At 43.1% G+C, this 22452-nt stretch overlaps 1 protein-coding gene and 1 long non-coding RNA gene across 18 annotated transcripts in view; both read left to right on the forward strand.

Moving 5' to 3' along the window:
* DTNBP1 (dystrobrevin binding protein 1) overlaps positions 1-22452 on the forward strand; it is a 191300-nt gene that overhangs the window by 132569 nt on the left and 36279 nt on the right. For 16 of the 17 annotated variants that reach the window (XM_086370226.1, XM_086370232.1, XM_086370222.1 and 13 more), the window contains one exon: positions 12651-12673. In XM_086370226.1, the coding sequence (XP_086226352.1) occupies positions 12651-12673 (23 nt within the window). Of the gene's footprint in view, positions 1-12650; positions 12674-20532; positions 21510-22452 lie in introns of those variants that run through there. The other variant, XM_086370234.1, reaches the window with a different exon arrangement.
* LOC147347712 (uncharacterized) lies at positions 3566-6218 on the forward strand. The gene is made up of 2 exons (XR_015152517.1): positions 3566-3661; positions 6033-6218. It is a non-coding gene; the product is annotated as an uncharacterized LOC147347712 (long non-coding RNA).

Below are 22452 nucleotides of genomic sequence, written 5' to 3' on the forward strand. Positions count from 1 at the left end.
AGCCCAGACGGAAGCAGGAAGATCCCCCAGAGGATTCCAGGAGCAGTGTTTTCCAGGGGAGACTGTCTAGTGTGTGTGAGCACGTTGAGCTGGGTTTATAAGCTCTGATTGGAGAGTTTGATTATGTATTAGTGATAGGAATGTTTTCTAAAAAACTAAGCAAATAAGCTGACTCTTAACACTAAGAAAATGCAGTTTTACAAGAAAAGAAATGATACAATACATGGCTCAGTTATAGATTTTATACATATATATATATTCTGATAATAATTAAATGTGGCATATGGAGTCAAGCCAGAATTGTAGGTTATTGGGAAGATGCAGTGGAGGCATGTTTGTGTGGAGGGATGGGAGGGGTTGAAGGAAGCTAATCCTCAGCTTTCACAGCAGGAAATCAGTAAGCAATATTTAAAATGGGAAAAAATGAATAAATATCAGTGTTGACATGTTCTTTAGAAAAAATGAGGTAAATACTGGGAGAACTGACTGTAGCTGCTTTCAAAAAAGCAGGACAGGGACTTCCCTTATAGTCCAGTGGTTGAGAGTCTGCCCTTCCAGTGCAGGGGGCGTCAGTTTGATCCCTGGTCTGGAACTAACGGAGAAGGCAATGGCATCCCACTCCAGGACTCTTGCCTGGAAAATCCCATGGAGAGAGGAGCAAGTTAGGCTGCAGTCCATGGGGTGGCTAAGAGTCGGACACGGCTGAGAGACTTCACTTTCACTTTTCACTTTCATGCATTGGAGAAGGAAATGGCAACCCACTCCAGTGTTCTTGCCTGGAGAATCCCAGGGACGGGGGAGCCTGGTGGGCTGCCATCTATGGGGTCACACAGAGTCGGACACGACTGAAGTGAGTTGGCGGCAGCAGCAGCAGCTAGGAACTAAGACCTTGCATGCTGCCTGATGTAGTTTAAAAAAAAAAAAAAAGGACAGAAAGATGGGGAGCACCGAGTGAGGCACTGATCTGCTTCATCATGAACCCTTGTGAGTACTATTTGACCTAAGGAATATACGTGTACTGTTTTGATAAACATAATTTTTTTGTTAGCTGCAGCACTTCCTGATGTATTTTGCAGGAACAGAGGACTGAAAAGATAGCCTCTGATAAAACAGTCCACGATCAAATAAGTTCCAGAAACACTTGAGCCTGAATTTGCCTCATTTAACTTTGTAGTACACGTACACATGGTGATGTATTACACATAGTACATGCCAGTGTGTTAAGGGTTCTGAGAATTCTCATGATAGAGAAATACGTTTGACTCACCACTTCACAGCTTACTTGCTTACAGAACCAGTTTGTGTGTAATATATATTAAAATTCAGTGAGTTGGTATCCTATAGTATACCATTGAAAAATTTTTCCAAAACTCCAAATTAAACATCTGTGGTCCACAAGGGAAGAGTCTCTTAGAAATAAACCTCCTTCCTCTTTAACAAGCAGCCCTACAAACTAAACTAGTGATTTTTCTTTTCTGGCTCTGGAGGAGATAACATGTAATATAAGGGTTGGCTATATGATGTGACTTCCCTGGTGGCTCAGATGGTAAAGCGTCTGCCTACAATGCGGGAGACCTGGGTTCGATCCCTGGGTCGGGAAGATCCTCTGGAGAAGGAAATGGCAACCCACTCCAGTACTCTTGTCTGGAAAAATCCTGTGGACGGAGGAGCGTGGTAGGCTATAGTTCATGGGGTTGCAAACAGTCGGACACAGCTGAGAGACTTCACACATCACATATGATGTGAGGGCATTACAGTGTTCACCCACTACATAGCTTTCCAGAAAATCTGGGTCGGACAACTCGATGAGGGTGGAGAGAGCAGGGGACTGAAAGGTAATGTCTCCTTCACCTCTGGCGCTGGGCGTGTCCATAGAGCACTGTCTCATCCCGCTCCCATCAGGGACTGGGACTGGGCTGGCAGCAGCTGTGGGAGTTGGGACAGAGGCTGAATTATTAGTACATGAACTCATGTAACTGCCTTGGGGCCAGGTTAAGGCCAGGTCCGTTTCTGACTGCTGCATTGGAACAAACGGAATCCATCCCAGGAGTTGGTGCATCTGTAGTTGAGAGTGGATATATGACATTTCATCATGTATTTGATAAGCATTCTCGGCACAGAGGATAAATTCCTGCCTCCTGTGAAAGGATGAATGTGACCCATCCCAACAGTTATGTGGCTTACGTGGCAGATTCCAGTGTGGGCAGAGGGAAAGAGCTTTAGAACACTCCTGGGGTGCATCCACCCTTGAAAAACATTTGAATCGGTGGTTTACCCTAAGTGGACTTCCCTGGTGGCTCAGTGGTAAAGAATCTGCCCACAGTGCAGGAGACACAGCGCAAATGTGGGTTTAGTCCTGGGTTGGGAAGATCCCCTGGAGAAGGAAATGGCTGCCACTCCAGTGTTCTTGCCTGGAGAATCCCATGGACAGAGGAGCCTGGGGGGCTACAGTCCATGGGGTCGCAAAGAGTCGGACAGGACTGAGCACGCGCCTGCATTGCCCTAAGTGTTTCTGCATGGAAGGAGGACATCCTATTTTAGCTGGTTGTCTAATGAACGTGACATATAAGCGACTGTGTAGTTGTGGGGGGAAATACCCATAAATAGCTTTTGTAATAACTCTTTTGCATATGAAGTGATATTAGTGTGACTGATTGCCTTTATGGGCAGGAATAGACATCAGAGAGTGGATAAACCATGGCTGTAGGCAGAGACAAGTACTGGTACCAGTAGTTGGGTCGTCAGATGGTTCAGAAGATGAATTAGCCATTATAAGTGTAACTGCTGGATGCCTTGTGTAGGTTTTCATAACCAGTAGGAAATATATTTTTCATCAACTAAGAAGCATTAATATTGATTATATGAGCCAAAATAAAGAACATAAGACCATTTCCATGGGTTTGTCTAAGCTAGCAGTGAGAGAAATGGACTTGAGATGTGGAAGTCAGCTTGCATTTGACTTCCCAGGTGGCTCAGATGGTAAAGAATCTGCCTGTAATGCAGGAGACCTGGGTTCGATCTCCTGGAGAAGAGAATGGCTACCCACTCCAGTATTCTTGCCTGGAGAATTCTGCGGACAGAGGAGCCTAGTGAGCTACAGTCCATGGAGTCGGAAAGAGTTGGACACGACTGAGCGAGTAACATTTGCATTTGTAGTCACGGATGTGGGGAGAAATAGATGGTAAATGTGTACATGATTTTTAAAAAGGATACTTTCAGACAATTGTATTGAAGAAAATAAAGCAGGGTAATGTGACAGTGGTGGGGAGGGAGGGCCCTTCCTGGAGGACACGTGAGGACTGAGGCCTGAGTAAGGAGGCTAAGCACACGGGGATGGAGAGGACACCCTCCCCTGCAGAGGGGCTGCAGGTGAGTGAAGAAGGAGAGTGAGAAGAGGAGAGTGAAGAAGAGGCGCTAAATGGAAAGGTACAATTCAGAGCTCCCTAAGTTTGTGATCTTTTCAGTACCACCATAATATTCCTTAGAATGATTGTTGAGATTCTTTCATAATAATGACATTAAAATCATATATAAGCTAGTGATCTAATTAAAATATTTTTTACTTCCAGAGTTCTAGATCCTTTGTTTTCCCCTTCAGTTTGGAGCATACCATCAGAATTTCTCTGAAAATAGCTGCATCTTAAAGAACAGTGTGATTTTAGTAAGTTAGCTTAATTATAAATGACTCATAATTTTAACACAGCCTTCCATTGGACTTGAAATCTGCTTCGGGGCATACTGAACTCTAGAAGCATTTTTCACTAATTCATTTAGGCTTTGAAACTTAATTGTTATCCCTTATAAACTGTCTCTTGTGAGTGGGGGGCACAGCTTCGGTTGATATGATTTAGCGCCCAGGCATATTCTGAAAGAGTCATTGTTCCTTTTGCTTTATGTATTACAGCTAAAGCTAAGGAACTGTGCTCTTCTTTGTGTTTGTGTTGTTGCTGTTGATGTGGACTGTAGACTAAGTTTTGTTGCTGTTGTTTTTTAGTCCCTCAGTCCTGTCTGACTCTCTGCAACCCCATGGACTGCAGCACGCCAGGCTTTCCTGTCCTTCACCATCACCCGGAGCTTGCTCAAACTCATGTCCATTGAGTCAGTGATGCCATCCAACCTTCTCGTCCTCTGTCGTTCCCTTCTCCTCTTTCTTTCAATCTTCCCCAGCATCAGGGTTTTTTCCGATGAGTTGGCTCTTGGCATCAGATGGCCAAAGTGTGGAAGCTTCAGCATCAGTCCTTTCAATGAATATTCAGGGTTTATTTCCTTTAGGATTGACTGGTTTGATCTCCTCAGTCCAAGGAACTCTCAAGAGTCTTCTCTGACACCACAGTTTAAATGCATCAGTTCTTCAACGCTCAGCCTTCTTTATGATCCAGCTCTCCCATTCATACATGACTACTGAGAAAACCATAGCTTTGACTAGCTGGACTTTTGTCAGCAAAGTGATGTCTCTGCTTTTTAATATGCTGTATAGGTTTGTCAGCTTGTCTTCCAAGGAACAAGTGTCTTTTAATTTCATGGCTGCAGTCATCATCTGCAGAGATTTTGGAGCCCAAGAAAAGTTTGTCACTGTTTCCATTGTTTCCCCATCTATTTGCCATGAAGTGATGGGACTGGATGCCATGATCTTAGTTTTTTGAATGTTGAGTTTTAAGCCAGCTTTTTCACTTTGCTCTTTCACTTTCCTCAAGAGGCTCTTTAGTTCCTCTTCACTTTCTGCCATAAGGGTGGTGTCATCTGTATATCTGAGGTTATGCAGACTAAGTTTAGAAAAGAGGCTCTTTAGTTCCTCTTTGCTTTCTGCCATTTGGGTGGTGTCATCTGCACATCTGAAATTATGCAGACTAAGTTTAGAAAAGTCTTTAGGGCAAAGAATGATAAATTTGAGATGTTATGGCATGTCTTTAGTAGTATTTGACCAGCTTACATTCTAGAGAATAATCCACCAAACTCCTGAGCTTCAAGAAATGACATTTCAGAGAGTTGAGGGGATTGTGCTGGGCAGACTTGCCACAGGCCTGGCTTTGCTGAGAATAGGACAAGGAGGAGCTAGGGGCATTCTCCAAGGTGAAGGTGACTGGAACCAGAAGAGGAGGTCTGGTGGAGACGGGCAGGAAGGCAGCAACTAAGTAGCCCCTGAGGTTCTGTGTGGAGGGTGGTTTGGGTGCTGAGTGGGAAACAGATGAGCAGTGTCCCCTCAGGCAGCGCTTCTATGTAAAGGGTCCTCCCCAGGTGGAAGAACGTGGAAGCAGACTGACTCTCCCCCTGACCCAGCCAAAAACCAGACACAGTAAATGAAATAACACTCGTTGGGACACTTTACACTGGGCAGAGAGGAGAAGAGATCCTTGGTCAGTAGGAGACAAGCCCCGTGGTGGCTCCAGCATTCTGCCAGCAGAGTTTCCAGGCTGCGTGCAGAAAGGAAAACCAGGTAGAGTCTGGCAGGCCCTCTGAGCTGAAGAGTGGAGCTGAGCGTCTGGAAACTCAAGACAGCTGGAGTTTACAGGGCTCAGAACCAGAGAGCAGGAATACCGAGAATCTGCAGAGGGCTCCCCGTAAAGTTCAGCAGGGGACCGGTCATTCACATGAGCAAACGATCCAGGGAGGAAGAGGAGGAGGGGACCGCACCCGTTAGGATTAGTTAGCAGTGCCTGTCAGCCAGAGACTGAGAATTCCTGGGGAAATTCCTCGGGAAAGCTTCCCTTAACAGTTGGCCCTTGACTGAGCCCCGTTCCAGATCTGCTTAACTAATCAGAAAAGCAAGCATCAAAGAGATCAAGCTGTTTCCAAATAGATTAACTGTATCCCAGCAAGAATGTTTCTAGAACTACAAAAATAGCCAGTAGTCAACAAGGTAGATCATTCTAACAGGTTGCTTGTGAATGGACAAGATGCACGACACACCAGACTTCAACTGAGGTTGCCAGAGAAAGGTGGTCTAAGGCTGTGTTATGTTAAGACTTCCATGGAGGCCAAATCCATGATGCACTTTAAATATTTAACCTGTATTTCTCTTCTTAACTCTTTAGGTAACTGTGCCCATTGACAAACCAGTCCTTATTTGCCTGGCCTCTGGAAGCCGTCTCTAACACTCGCACCCCCAGTTTTCTCTGCTGCCATTGTAGATGCTGTGGTTCTGTTATTCTCTTGGGTTCTGTTATTGGTTATTGCTTCCTCTCATTCTGTGTAATAAAGATGTCTTATTCTGTAACGTACCCCCTCTGTAGGATCTGTGTAAGGAGCAAATGACAACAGGGCTTCTAAAGTTTTGAGAAAATTACCTCAAGCACGTGGGCCAGCTCTTCTCGCCCTTGAGAATGAAAGTCACTCAGTCGTGTCCAACTCTTTGCGACCCCATGGACTGTACAGTCCATGGAATTCTCCAGGCCAGAATACTGGAGTGGGTAGCCTTTCCCTTCTCTAGGGGAGCTTCCCAACTCAGGGATCGAACCCAGATCTCCTGCATTGTAGGCGGATTCTTTACCATCTGAGTGACAAGGGAGGCCCAAGAACTTTATCCAACTTCTACCCTCTCAGCCACAAACTCACCATGCCAGTAAGGGTACACATCTTCAGGACTGCAGAATGCTTAAAAGATTAAATAAGAGTGGGTAGTAGCTGGTCTTTCAGGAGAGAGGTCTGGTAAGATCTTTCCTAGCCCTCAGTCATAGCAAAGGGAACTCTTCTACTGTGTTTAATACAAAAAGTATTGCTGGTCAATACAAAAAAAATGCCCCTAAATATTTTCAAATGTGGAAAAAAGGTTAGAATTGATCTTGCACCTTACATTTTGAATGGTATTTTGCCATCTAGAATCATTGTGTTAGGTTTTTGACACGGGTTTGTCCTGGGGAAGCAGTTTAGTGTTTAAAGAAAGTATCCTTCCATCTCTGAGATGATTGTGTTTGTGGAGACATTTATCCAGGGCTCCAATCTGTTTGCATCTGTGGGTCTGATTTAGTTGACTTCTATACATGCACAGATTTAATATACTTCTTGCAACATTCCATGGATTTATTTGTTAATGTGATGCTTTTTTTTGTTTTTATTCTGCCCTCATAACTCAACCCCTGTGGATAAAATGATGAAATAGCAGCTTCACCCTTTGGAAATATTATTAGATTTTGAGTCTAGTGTTATTTGTTGAATGTTTTAGTTTCAGGGGTTTGTCATGCTAAATTTTGTGATAGCATTTGCTGAACTGAGTAAAATTTAAAATATAGTAAAAACCTAAAGGGAGGCATTTCAATTCTTCCTACTTAATTGATCTTCTGAAAATATTATTAAACTTTGGAAATGAAGAGACTCAGAGTTTTGAAATTGCAAGAGGCAAACAAGTTGTTATCATATCAGATGAATTACTATGTGGCCAAGCTTTTATTTTTTAATAAAGAATAAACTCCCCCCTAGGTAGAATAAGGGCTTCTTTTAAGAAGCAGGTATGTTTAGTCCTTCTGCAGCCAGAGTTCTTGGTAACCTGACTTGCTGAGTGTATGTCGTGTGTGACCCTGTGCACACATGTGGTCAGGGCAGATGACACATAATCTTTGCACTTCAGGATTTCGGCAGTGTGATTGTAGAGAGGGCGTGTGTGCTAAGTCACTTCAGTTGTGTCTGACTCTGTGCGACCCTACGGTCTATAACCTTCCAGGCTGCTCTGTCCATGGGATTCTCAGGCAAGAATACTGGAGTGGGTTGCCATGCCCTCCTCCAGGGATCTTCCTGCCCCAGGGATGGAACCCGCATCTCTGACGTCTCCTGCATCGGCAGGCGGGCTCTTTATCACTAGTGCCACCTGGGTAGCCCCATAGGGATGACACCCGTATGGAAATCGTGGCGTTACAAGGCAGTGTACCAGTGTTATAGCACTGATGGACGTGAGTCCTGTAGGAGGTGAGTGAGAGGAGACGGCCATGTGGGTGTGATGGATGTCTTCATGGAAAAGACTAACTTGGATACTGTTTTACATTGATGATTACCATTAACCATTTCTGATAGAGTTTGGAGAGTGACCAGAACTTAAAACTCCTGCTCACCTGTGCCTTTTCACTTGGTGAGCTGAGAAGGTGACATTAATGGTCAAGAGGAAAGTATCTGCAGTGTTCTCATCAGTGTTACCTGTTCTCCTCACTTACACTTTCCCTCAAGACTCAGTTCAGTCCTGGCTTCTCCAGGAAGCCTTTCCCGTTGGTCCTCGGTGTGTGAGTCACCCCCTCCTCTGTATTCCTAGAGAATCCTCAGCGTGGCTGGCATTAGCAGAGTGCTAATCTATGACATCAACTTCTGACTGTTGCTTTACTTCTGTATCCCTCACTAAATTTCCTTGAGGTTGTGGAGCGTACATAACTCAACCCTAGCATTATTCCTGCTGCTATTCCTCACATTGCTAGTGTCTAAGGCACAATACATCAATACATTTTTTTGTTGTTGAATGAATGATCAAACTCAGAGGTTACGTTCAGTATAAGAAAATGAGTATTTATCTCCTGGAAAAGGAAGTCCCTTTTCATGATATTTATCATGACAGTAGGAGTGATGGACAGAATTGGATGGATTCAGGGCACGTTTTGAGATAGAGTTAACAGGTTTTGTTGGTGGATTGGATGTGGCGAAGGAGGGAGATGGATCAACCAAGGCTTGAGGAGTGTGGTGATGGCCTGAGTGGAGGTGGGGGAGACTGTAGGAAGAACAGGCTCTTTTGCAAGTGTTGCTGGGACGCCTGCTTCACTTCCAAGCAGTATTCTCAGATAGGCAGTTGCGTATGAGTCTAGAGCTCCAAGAAGAGATCAAGACAGGAAGTATAAATTGAGAGCCTGTGGGTGGCATTTAAGGCCATGGAGCTGGATGAATTGCCTTGTGAGAGCAAGTAAGTTAAGAAGGGGGCCGGGACCAAGCTGGCAAAGCTCAGGCATCTTGTGGTCTGGAAGGGGCGGAGAAGTAGCAAAAGGAACTGGGAGAGGAGGAGGAAAACTCGAGAAAATGCTCTCAAGGAATCGCCAGCAGAGTCAATTGCTGCTGAAGGATTCAGATGAAAAGTGAGAGCGAACATCGCCTTTGGCAGCAGGGCGGTTGTCAGTGGTCTTGTTGTGCAGAGCTGGGGTCTGGAAGCCATGCTGGAGTGGGTTCAGGACTGAGTGGGAAGTGGGGGAGCTAAGTCTTTGAGTGGGTTACAAGGGTTGGGAGTCATGGCTCAGCATCTCCAGCCTTAGGTTTCCAAGCTCCCAGATTATTTCATTATGTTCCAAATGGAACTTACGCACTGCCCTCCAAAATCTGTTCCTCTTCCTGTTTTCTGCTGATGAATTCCCTTTCCTTCCAGTGATGCAGACAGGAAGCCTCATGGTTATATACTTCTTCCCATGGGTCAATTGCCATGGTCTGTTGACTCTTCTCCCCAGCGTTTTCAAATTGGACCCCCTCCGTTCATTGCCCCTGGAGGAGGAAATGGCACCCCACTCCAGTATTCTTGCACGGAGAATCCGATAGAGGAGCCTGGTGGGCTACATTCAGTGGGGTCGAAGAAGAGCTGAATGTGACTGAGCGACTGAGCATGCTTTGTTGCTGTTGCCACTGCACTTGCTCCTTCCGGGCACTAATTAGATCTTCTTCAAACTCCTCTAATAGTTTCTTAGGTGCTCCCTGCTTCATTCTTCCCTGCTGTCAGTACGTCTATCCGTCACAACTAGAACATTCTTCCTGAAGCATGGCTTTGCTTGTGATATTCTCTTGCTAAAAATAAAAGCAGATCCTTTTAGCTGGGCACTCAGAAGCCTCTGCCTCTTCAACCTCGTCTCCTACCACTTTCTCTTCATTCAGCCTGCTGTCGCGACGGGCTTGCTCTTTCCTGAAGATAACCTACACCATTCAGCTTCCACACCTTCACTTTGACCCTGACTGTCTTCCCTCGCTTCTCTTATACCTTCTGTACTCCTGGATGCTGTTGCCTCTGGCATTATGGCTGCTAAGTCGCTTCAGTCGTGTCCAACTCTGTGTGACCCCATAGACGGCAGCCCACCAGGCTCCCCCGTCCCTGGGATTCTCCACGCAAGAACACTGGAGTGGGTTGCCATTTCCTTCTCCAATGCATGAAAATGAAAAGTGAAAGTGAAGTCGCTCAGTCGTGTCCGACTCTTAGCCACCCCATGGACTGCAGCCCACCAGGCTCCTCCATCCATGGGATTTTCCAGGCAAGAGTACTAGAGTGGGGTGCCATTGCCTTCTCCCCTGGCATTATGGAGTCTGTCCTAAAAATTACAACACTTCAAGGCTTTCAGGGCTATTGCTTTTCTTTATCAGGTCTTTAAACTTATAAAATTTTTCCGTCATAGTGATCTTTACCTTAAACCACAGTCACCTGTACCACCCCCGTCTCCACTGTCTTCTTGATTAAGGAATTGGGTACAGGACTCTCTTACTCTCTGAAAGAAACTTTCTTGGAAGTTTCTTGAATTGCCATGGGTCAGGATATTCTGTAAATAAGGGCCTAGAAGGAGGCACCCTGCTCACCTTGACTCTTTTCTCGTAGCAGCTTCCCATTGTTTTGATGAGGCAGCCAGCAGGTTGGAAGGTGGGCACAGTAACTCCAGTGAAAGCTCTTAATCGGGCAATGACTCATTACTGGGCTTCCCTTGTGGCTCAGCTGGTAAAGAATCCACCTGCAATGCGGGAGACCTGGGTTCGATCCCTGGGTTGCGAAGATCCCCTGGCGAAGGGAAAGGCTACCCACTCCAGTATTCTGGCCTGGAGAATTCCATGGACTGTGTAGTCCATGGGGTCACAAAAAGTTGGACACGACTGAGTGACTTTGACTTCACTGACTCATTACTAACACAGACACTGGATTCTTGGCTCCATGGTTGTTATTTGGGGTAGCAGTAAGGGAAGACTGTGCAATCATTCTTCCCAGTTTCACCTTTTCTTAAAACAGGAGGTGCCTTTTTGAAATTTCACTGTTTCGGGTTCCAAAAGAAGGAAAGCAGAGGCTCTCTGAAGACTAATCAGAGAAAAGAGAATTACTGTTTAGAATACTGAACTGAGGGACTTCCCTGGTGGTCCAGTGGCCAAGCCTTGGCATTCCTAATGCAGGGAGCCCAGGTTCGATCCCTGGTCAGGGAACTAGATTCCACAGGACACAGCTAAGAGTTCCCGTGCTGCAAGTAAGACTGGCACAGGCAAATAAATATTAAAAAAAAAAAAAGGAATACTGAACCAAGTGTTCTGTCGCCCTGCCCACCCCTCGGTGGCCGTGGGGAATGGCTCACGAGGGCGTCTGGAGGGATACGTGAAGGCGCCCCCGTAGGATGCTGTCTCCGGCGCGTGCTGCCTTTCTCTCAGGCCTTCTCAGCTTTCATCCCATCTGTTGTTGTTCAGTCGCTAAGTCACGTCCGACTCTTGCGACCCCATGGACCGTAGCCCGCCAAACTCCTCGTCCCTGGGGTTTCCCAGGCAAGAATACTGGAGTGGGGTGCCACTTCCTTCTCCAGGCATCTTCACCCCATTACTGGAATGTAAAATAGGTTTCAGGCAGGTTTACTTTCTACCTGATCTTTTAAGAATGAAGCTGGGCTATTGGCCCAAGGGAAATGATTGCACCCATTTTAAAGACAGGATTGAAAGTAACTTTTTTATTCCTTAGTTAATGAACTCTGGCGCTAGAGTAATGTTATCATGAGTTAGTATTTTTAGGGAAAAAAAAAAAGTGATATGACCACGTGATTTAAGAACCTGTTTTAAGAACACTGGCTTTTCAGTGGGCAGCTTGCCAGTCCTCCCTGGCCAGCTGGTCATGGTAGTCAACTGTTTAGGAACATGAGCAGTATTGTAATTAGCAATGAGGAATTCTGATTTGAAAATCCAGAATAGCTCTAGATATTTAGTTAAACCCCTCATGCAAATAAAAGACAAACATCTCATATTTTAAGTGGGATAAGCCTTTACAAATAAATTTGCCTCCTTAAAATTACTTTTAATTAGTACTGATACTGAGAAAAATATAATCATAAAATTATTAAGGAAAACCTGAAAAAAACTTGCTTTTGACTTCTTTGTCAAAAATGTTTTACGACTGTTCATCTATCTTCCCTGGATGTACGTCTCCTAGGAGACTGTGTTTCAGCATTCCTGACTGACACAAAATCACACACCAGAGGGTTTCCCGGAGGCTTGGCCCTTTTGTGACAGGATGGTCTGTGGACTTCAGCCCTTTGATATATGATTTCCCCTTTCATTTAGAAAAGGAAATAACTGCTCCTCTTTTGAATGATTTTTAATTAAAGATTTTTAAAAACTCTATTATTTATCCATGAAGGGGAAAGTAAGTTGCTTTTATAAACTGGTAGTTAAATATATTAGATGGTTCATGGCTGGCATTAAAATGCTCTGTTTTTTTGTTTTGTTTAAGTGTTTCAGTGTTTTAATAGTTTAAATTTTGGTAGAACTTTTTTGAACTATTAGTAGAGTAATAGAAAAACTGAGAATAGTAGCTTTAGGCTAACTGTATTGGTAATTTCAAAGAGTAAGGGACTCTATTTGAGCATCTAGAAATGCCACTCTCAGCAATTAAAGTACTTAATATTTTATTATAATCTAAGAGCAGTTTCCATTGGGAGTAGACTAATAAATATATGTTTTCTTTGTTTTTCCTACAGGAAGGAACTTGAAACCTTCAAAGGTAATTTTGTGTTTAATTCTTCACTTTAAAGTAGATGAGAGTTAATTGATGTCAGATGTTTTCTCTTGATGATAATGAAAGAATGCATTCCTTTTTCTTTAAATCAGACAGTTTACATCAGAAAATGCAAGTTTGCTTAATACTGTTTTATCAATTTATTTAATCACGGTGGTTTTGATATTCTTTTTCAGCTGTAACACATGTACCAAGTGAGAGTATCTGCTAGTGGCATCATAAATAGTATGTTAGGATGACATAATGCTGACTTAGAGGTTGCCCTGAATCACAATTGGAGAAGATTCTGGTTTCTGTTGTGTAGAGAATCTGGGCCACACGGAGAGGTGATGGTGATAGAGGTGGCCCTGCAGGCAACCCAGTCGCCTGACCCGCCTGCAAGGTGTTCAGTGCTGGGCCTGCTCAGCCACCGTCTTGTAACTTTGGATAAGTCTCTCTACCTTTTTCAAGCTTATCTGTAAAATCGTAAGCTTTGCTGAGCTATATTCTGAGACACTAAAAGTGCCTAGCATTGCTTTTTAATTTTAGGGAACTTTTGCAAGTGAGCATGAGAAATAATTCTTGGTCGTGCTGACTCTTGGAAACACTCATGAAAAATAGGGAAAACCACAGACTTTCAGAAGCTCAAAGCCCTTCCAGCTTGCCACTTTTCAATTATGCTTTAGAGGTTGAGTAGTGAAATTTCTATTCTCAGAGAATTTCAGTAACTGAGAAGACTCTGAATTGTTGTTTTTATGTTTCATTTATAAACTGGTATTGACTTTTTGAGTTACTGGTTAAAGATTTTTCCAGAACATTATTTACAGTTGAATTGTTTATCTGTGTGATATGTTTGGATGTTTTAGAGAAAGCAACTAATACTTGAGATAAAAGGTATAAAGGCTTATTCCTGCTACATCTGTTATTAAACCGACTTGACTTGGCTGGGTTTCTGTTTGGCTGAAGTTATAGTGAATGATTTAGTTCGCCAGTTTGTTAAGGGCGATGTTAAATGGTCATGATCTGATGTATTATCATGGTTATCATTATTCTTAATCAATTTGTGAACCACAACTCATGTACATTATTTTTCATCACTGGTTTAAAATAAGATTTGAAATCCCCATAAGGTGTTATTTTCTCTCTCCTCCTTTCTTTTAGTCTACTAGCGTCTTCTTATACTGTATTGGGGGAAGAAAAAAAATCAAGTTAATATTAAAAGACAAGGCAGAGACCCAGATTATGCAACATGTCAGCTTTGCTTGCATCTCAGTACTGAGGCTTTTTTTTTCTTTTTGTGTGACAGTATTCCAGAAAAAGAGGAGACCAGCAGTTTGCAAGAGGATAGATAGTGTTATGTATTACCTGATAGAATGATTCAATTCATGCTGAAATATCTTGTTTTTACATATATCCCTAATTATGTACAACACTTAACAGCACATCCAACCCACAGGCCAGCTAAAGCTCTCAATTAGAACAAACCTTAAATGGATTATTGTATCATAATCTAGTTTTTTAAAGAACTAATATTCATTAAAAATTATTTCCTCTTGAGTGTTTTGCTAATACTTCAAAAGCATGTGTAGCTTGCAATAAAAAAATATAACTAGTCTTCCAAGACATTACTGGAGAAGAGAATTCGTTCAAAGATATAATAATTTGTTATTTTTTGAACATTGCTTTTGCCTTTGTTTTTCCTTTATACATTTCAGGAAAACAAAAAATATTACTTCCTCCAATTGTTTTATTCAAGTTGTAGTTATATTTAGAAGCTTTTTGGTAAGTTGGGGAAGAACTAACTTTTCGGGGCAAAATTAGTAACCCTCAAGGTTAGTGACATAGATCAGTGTGATCCACTGAGTTCTGGATTCTTCCTTCTGTACTCCATTGAGGTTAATGAGTTCATCTTTATCTTGCACTTAAGATATATCTAGCAAATCTCTACAGTATTATTGAAATGGTTCATTATTTGTTTTGTTTTTTTTTAATATTGGCAGCAGGAAGGTTTTCTCTTTTCTCTCCAATACTGCCTTTCTTTAAACTCTTTAGTGTTAGTCACTTGAATATTATACAATATGAAAAGGGTAAGATCTTTAAAGTCTTAATTTTTTAATTTTCAGTGAGAAGGAACCCCATTATTATAACTACACGTAGAGTAAATAAATTGGGGTGCAAGTATATTTTTACATTAGTTTTCTCCAGATATATGCCCAGGGATGGGATTGCTGGATCATATAGTAGTTTTATTTTATTTTTTCAAGGAACCTCCATACTATTTTCCATAGTGGTTATACCAATTTACATTCCCACCAACAGTGGGGATCTTTTCTCCACACTCTCTCCAGGATTTAATATGCAGTTTAATTAAATATCAACATTTAATACACAGTTTAATTAAATACCAAATAAAATCATGAAACCTCCATTTTAAGGAGAACTGTTTTTAAGAAAATTAAGTTGACTGCTTTGGAAGACCTGATACAGGTAAATAGCTTTTTAAAAAATTACTGTAAAATGTTAAATTAGAAATTAAAAAAGACTTGGGGGAAAATAATAAAAATTCTGAAAGAGTCCATACACAAATTGTTTCTCACTTCTTAAATTCCCTTTCTGCTTTTAAAAATAGGCTGGAACTTTTATCCAGTGCTGAATAGGTGGCTTATACAAAGATTTTTTTCAACCAGTGGACCTATAGTCAAAGAACTCAGAAAAAAGTATGGTTATATTTGAAGTTAAAGTGTCTGTATCTGTGTTTTTAAAAAGCCTTTGTCTTGGCTGCTCTGGCTCGTCACTGCTGCGCCCAGGCTGTCTCCCGTGGCAGCGAGTGTGGGCTGCCGTCCAGTCGTCGTGCGCGGGCTTCTCATCGCGGTGGTTTCTCTGGTTGCAGAGCTCGGCCTCTAGGATGCTCGGGCTCTGCAGTTGCCCCACAGCCTCTGGGATTTTCCCAGACCAGGGACTGAACCGATGCCCCCTGGCCCACTGGGGAAGCCCTTGCATGTGTGTGTTTTTCATGATTTACTATGTTAACTGCTTTATTAAAAATTAAATGAGCAGCATGGGATCCAGCTGTGTTATCTAAGAGGACATCTACTGTAATCTCCTCTTTAATATAGCACTGCCCGGCCATGTCAGAAATGGGACGGACTGACAGTGTGAAAACATGCCAGGATTTAGTGGCCATCGCTGTCACAGTGAGTGGGTCACCAGAGAATGTGGGGAGAGGCGGCTAAGACCAGCCGAGGGAGTGTGATCCCACTTAAGGCTTTGTTCTGGGAATCAAAGCCAATGAAGGATACAGGGCCAGAGCGCTCATCAAAACTGCCCAAGACAGCTCTGTGACAGGAAGGTCCAGAGAGGAGAAGGCTTAAAGGAGAAGTGGTCATCAGTGCTGGAAGTAACGTAGGAAGGTTGAGCAGAATGGGGAATCCCACTGGAGTTAACAGTGAATAGATTAGTGGTGACCTGACAGAGCTCTTTGTAAAGGGAGACTCCAGATTGCAAATCAGAAGCATGTGAGACATTTAGGAAAGAAATGAAAAGGTCACGTGAGATAGAATCAGGGTCAAGGTCAGGGAAGAAGGTGAAGTTGAAGACATTAAGGACTTGATTAAGATCTGGAGAAGATGGAGAAAAAATACCCAGATAGGTTGTCCTTGGAGAGGATCGAGGGATATCTCTTTTTCTGAGACTTCAGAGAAGGAAAGGATGGCAGGTCATAGGGGAAAAAAAATCTGTGGAAGGAAAGATTGTCTGAATTTGCAAGGCTAGGCTCAGAAGTAGAAATACAAACCAAAACAAACAATGCTTTGGTTAACACAAAGCTGGGAATTAAAGAGCATATACGATGGGTCAGCAGAGCACCGTAATCTTGGGTGCTAATAAGATCATGATTAAAATGATTGGCCGTGGAATTCAGGCCAGAAAGGAGAGGCCTGAAGAGACCAGTAAAATAAGCAAGATACGAGGTACCGGGGATGGTGTTCCCCTTAAAGATGGAAAACACTTGGGTGGTTGAGTATGTGGTTGACCACACTTCTTGTGGTCAAAGAAAGAATTTCAGTTTGACATCGTTGAGATAGAGCAGTTCCCAGTGATGATCATGGCTAAATTTGAGTGAAAAAGAAGGCATAAAATTCCCCATCTGACTTGGGGAATTCTGAGGCCATGAGGAGTCACACTTATTTGGGTGACTCAGATATGAATTATCCATACCAGTGGCTTAGTAGCCACAGCAGGTCATGAATTTAGATGTGATAGATGGAAAGCTTGGGTAGAACATGTTGGGTCAATTCAAGAGTTAGCTTAACACGTAAGGCAGAACTCTTCTGCTGCCATTTGGCAATAAAATGGCAACCCACTCCAGTGTTCTTGCCTGGAGAATCCCAGGGACGGAGGAGCCTGGTGGGCTGCTGTCTCTGGGGTCGCACAGAGTCGGACACGACTGAAGCGACTTAGCAGCAGGCAATGGAGACCCAGGTTGGGTAATACCACTGTCCTCTGTCCTCAAGGGGCTAAAGCACAGTGGCAAAGCTTCTAGGATAGAAAGGCAAATATATGACTTTAATACAATGACAAAAATATTAAAATAGAAATAAGCACACTATGGTGGGAGTACTCAGTCTTTTAGAGAGAGGCACTTGAATGCCGACCTGGCAGAAACAGGTAATAAGGACATTCCAGGAAGAGGAAAGAACAACTGCAAAGATGCAGGGACATTTATCTTATTTCAAGAGCACAAGTTAAAATTTAACTTCTTGTTCAGTGAGGAGGCCACAATTAGTGAGTGCTGAAGCATCTGGTGTGTGGGTACAGTAGTGAGGGGTGAAGTTGAGACGTGGGCAGGGCACACATGCCGCACAGCTTGTATGCCACGCAGAGGAGCTTTGGCTTTTTCTTTGGACTAGTGGTCTCCACGGAGAAGGCAATGGCACCCCACTCCAGCACTCTTGCCTGGAAATCCCATGGATGGAGGAGCCTGGTAGGCTGCAGTCCATGGGGTCGCTAAGAGTCAGACACGACTGAGCGACTTCACTTTCACTTTTCAGTTTCATGCATTGGAGAAGGAAATGGCAACCCACTCCAGTGTTCTTGCCTGGAGAATCCCAGGGACGGGGGAGCCTGGTGGGCTGCCGTCTATGGGGTCACACAGAGTTGGATACGACTGAAGCGACTTAGCTTAGTGGTCTCCAAAGAGGCCCATGAGTATCCAGAGTAATGTCAGTAGTGGTGGAGAAGAAAACTGGAACTTCTATTTCTTTTTTTATGTCATCCTTTTATAATTCAATTTTTGTGCATCTTCTATAATAAACTAGGACAGGTATTGATGTATATGTTATAAAATATACATATTTGGGGGTGCATGTTAAACGCTTTTGTTCATGGCAAGACTGCTCAGCAATCACTGTTGTAGCTGGGAGAGATGAGGTAGGGATGGGAGAACCAGAAGGTTCAGTTTAGGATAACAGGAGGCAGTCTGCATTATAGAGCAGGTTTTCTGGGATCATAGGTTTTCTGAAGACAGATTGGAAAAGAGCAGGTCTAGAGCAAGAAGGGTTGGTTGAGAAACTACTACATACACTTGAATGAAGGCAGTGGTAGAATGGAGAGAAAGGCCCAGATTGAAGAATCAAGAATTTCATCACTCTTGTGGGAAGTCTAGGATGACTGGAATTCTGGCTAGGACATGTGGGTGGATTTTTCTTTTACCAGGAAATGTAATACAGGCAGAAGAGCAGATTTGGGAGGGAACCATAGTGGATACTGTTGGTTTTGGGAGGAGGAGGTACAGTATCAGTTGATTAATGATAATAATTAATAGTTTATTAATGCAAGCAAGTTCCCAGTAACCCCACAAAAGTGCAGAACTTTTTGATATCTGATAGAGAAATGCTTTTTAAAATGTTTTATTGAGATTTGACTTTCGTATCACAAATTGCATTCGTTTTTAAGTGTATGATTCAGTGAGTTTTAGTAAATTTATAGAATTGTGCAGCCATCATCAGAACACAGTTTTAGAACGTTTTCGTCACCCGTCACCATTCCTTTCTGCCCCTCTGCGTTCCCAGCCCCAGGCAGTCATTAATCAGTTTCTGTCTCCGTAGACTTTCCTTGTCTGGACCTTTCATACGAATGCAGTCATGCGATGTGTTGTATTTTTGCTTCTGGATTCTTTCAGTCATGTTAAATTTTTGGAGTTCATCCATGTTGTAGCATATATCAGTAGACGGTTCTTTTTATTGCTGAATTAATATCCCATTGTATGAATTTATTGCAATTCGTTTATCCTTTCACTGGTTGATGGACATTTGGATTGTCTCCAGTTTGGAACGGTTGTGAATAATGCTGCTATAGACTTTGATATGCAAGCCTGTGTGTAGACATATCTTTTCACTTTTCTTGGGTATGTAACTAAGCCTGGAATTTCTGGATCATATGATACGGTTGTGTTGTGCTCAGTCGTGTCAGATTCTTTGTGACCCCACGGTCTGTAGCCCACCAGGCTCCTCTGTCCATGGGGATTTTCCAGGCAAGAATACTGGAGTGGGTTGCCATTCCATTCTCCAGGGGATCTTCCCGATCCAGGGATGGAACCCAGGTCTCTTGCATTGCAAGCAGATTCTTTACTGTCTTATCCACCAGGGAAGCCCTATGATAAGATTATACTTAACTTTTTAAGAAACTGCCAAGCTGTTCTCTGCAGCGGTGGTACCGGTTACGTTCCCACCAGCTGTCTAGGGGTTGTGGTTTCTCCTCACCCTTGTCAACGCTTGATATCGTTGACTCTTATGTCTAGGTCTGTGATCCATTTTGAGTCAGTTTTTGTGTCTGTGTGATGTAAAAGTCTAAGTTTGTTTGCTTTTGTTTTTCACATGTATCCAATTGTCTCTGAACTATTTTTTGAAAAGATTTTTCCCCCATTCCATTGAGCTACTTTGGCGCTGTCACAGGAAACCAGTGGCCATAAATGTAAAGAAGAGTATATTTCTGGACTCTCAGTTTTCTTATTGTCAGTACCACACTGCCTGGATTATTGTAGCTTTTGTAATAAGTTTTGAAATTGGGAAGTATAAATCTTCGAATTTTGTTCTTTTACAAAATCATTTTGGCTATTTTAGGTCCTTTGCATTTCTGTACAAATTTTAGGATCATTTTGTCTGTTTCTACAAAAAAAAAAAAAGTCTGCTGGGATTTTGATAGGGATTGTTTTGAATTTCTACTTCAGTTAGGGGAGAATTACTATCTTCATAATATTGTGTCTTCCAGTCCATAAACATGGATGCATCTTCATGTGTCTGCAGCTTTGATTTTCCTGAGCTGTGTTCTGTTATTTTCAATATGCAAAGTCTCGCTTCTTTTGTTAAATTTACTCATAAATATTTTATTCTTGCTGAGTGAATTCAGTCTTGAGCATATTAAGTCTGAGATGCCATTACAGATAGAAGTGTCCAGTGGGTTGCTGCATGTCAGGAGACAGCCGTGAGCTGGGGCTGGGAGCAGGCTGACCCCGGGGGGCGGTGGGTGGGGAGCCTTGGGTCTGGGTGAGACCAGGCGGAAGAAAACAAAGGTGACGGGGGTGGAAGTCTAGGAAGCGCTAGAATTCACCCGACAGGCATAAGAAAAGAGCTAGCTGCTTTTGACGGGGGCTGAGAACAGTCAGCTGCAGAGGTGGGGATGCGTGTCTCGGGGCGTGTCTCAGGGAGCGCCAGGCAGTGTGACGTTGTTATAGAGGACAGAAGGGAAGATGGTCCGAGAAGGGGCATGTGATCTGTCGACTGAAGTTCACTGGTGACGGTCCTGGGAGCGATTTAGCAGCACGGGGGTCCCGTGTGGGCTGGGAGGGGAATCCAGCTGGCGGAGGACAGGGACCAGCGGGAGGTTCTGTCGCGCTCCCCGTGTGACCCGGGTGCCTGGCACATTGGTACTGACTGAACATTTGAGTGAATGGGGGAGGAGAGCGGGGCTTTCGAAATCACAGGCTTAGAGGAGGAGAGAAGCGAGGAGGGGCTGGAGGGGAGGAGGGTTTATTGATTTCTGAGAAACTTGAGTGCCTTTGTATGAAAGGGGGGAGAAAAGAGGCTGCAGCCAGGGAGGGGCTGAGGGCATGGAGAGTGGCTGACAGTGAAGCTCTGATGCCCAGAGGACCACGCGAGGGGGTTCGGAGCACACGACTTCGAAACAGGAAAAGACTGTCGACAAGTATCTGTAACTATTGGAATTGTGAGGATTTAAGATACTTATTAAAAATACATAGTGCATTCCAAGCTACCAGTTAGTGTGGCTGAATTTGAAGGAACCTTTAGGCTAAGGCTGTGCTGAAAGTGAATTGGGGGGAGTTTAAAGATACCTTTGTGCTGGGAGACAAGCTGTATTCTTCGTCTTTATCTTACTGCTTGCAGAGAGCTGGGCTTCTCTCATTTCCTATGTTGTTACTGAGGCGTCTTTGTGCCTCTGTGACGGACTCGGACGGGTTTAGTGTTTTCAGCCTCTCCCCTACCTTTTGAGGAGCACTTGGTATGGCCCCAGATCCGTGCATACATCTTTGCACACCAGAGCCCTCAGAGCTTGCATTTGGCTTTTATAGAGGCAGTAGATTCTGATACATGTCTGCAGAAGTCATCAGCAGAAAACTAACAGGCTTAATAGAATTTCTTTGGAAAAACCTGCTTCTGGCTCCAGCCTCGCTTCCTTTGTTCTACTCCCAGAAGATGCACAGCAGGGGAGCTGCCTGGTAAACTGGAGGTTTCACTTGACCAGCCTGAGCTTCTGCTCAGTTCTACTTGCTCAGTGCCCACATCCATGTCATCTCCAGGATTCACCGAAAATAGTCAGAGGAATCCCTGTAGGTGGAACTACTTGATGTTTTTTTCCTTCACTGCTTTTCTTTAAAATTTTTACCTCCGTGCTTGGGTACATTGCAGTGTTTGCATGGTATGCAGGTGATAGATACATCACTAAAAAGCAGAAATAAAATTTCAACTCGATTTGAACCTCTAACCAGTAACATATTAATGAAAGCATTATTTGTTTCTTTATATTACAAAGAAGTGATAGTCACTATAAATTAATACCTAAAACAAGTGAAAAATGTTTCTTGGCAATCTGGGACTTTGCTCTTATAATTTTGTGTCTTATCCCCATCTGGTGAAATTCACCAGTCATCTTTATGAGGCAGCGCCTTTATAATTGAAAGATAAATATAAAATGCCAGGGGAACAATGCCAGTCATTAGAGTAACGAGTCCATTTCTGATATACAGCTCCGTAAAACTAACTCAACATCTCTTGCTGCTGGCATGTGCATTTTCCAAGAAGTAGTTAAACATGTGAGCCGTAGCCAACAACGATGTGAAGTTAAAGTTCCTTCTGTGCTGCTGTGTTGGGTTCAACTAAAATGGCTGATTTTCCAAATGGGTTTTGAAAAGGTAATAATGCTTCATACAGATTAAAACTTCTATGTTATTTTCCTAATTTTACAGAATTTTGGTGTTTCCTGTCATGTGTTGGCAATGGTTTTGTGATATTTTATTTTAATAAATAGCACATGTAAGGATATTAAGTTTGTGGAATTTACTGCAAAAATTATACCTTAAAAATTAACTGGTAGCTTTTTTTTTTTTTTTTTCAGTTAAGTAATTTGTTATTCTACCCATGGAGATTACTGAGGAATAATTTTTAATTATTGCATTTTTTAAAACTCCATATTATGCCTTTAAGGTGGCGCATGTTATGACGTGTTATATATCATTCCCTGTCAGCTGAATCCCACTTGTTTCTAAAGGAAAG

This window comes from Bos grunniens, chromosome 23, assembly GCF_055505025.1.
Source record: "Bos grunniens cultivar Pamir isolate PY7600 chromosome 23, Bosgru_T2T1.0, whole genome shotgun sequence".
In the NCBI taxonomy this organism is placed as follows: domain Eukaryota; kingdom Metazoa; phylum Chordata; class Mammalia; order Artiodactyla; family Bovidae; genus Bos; species Bos grunniens.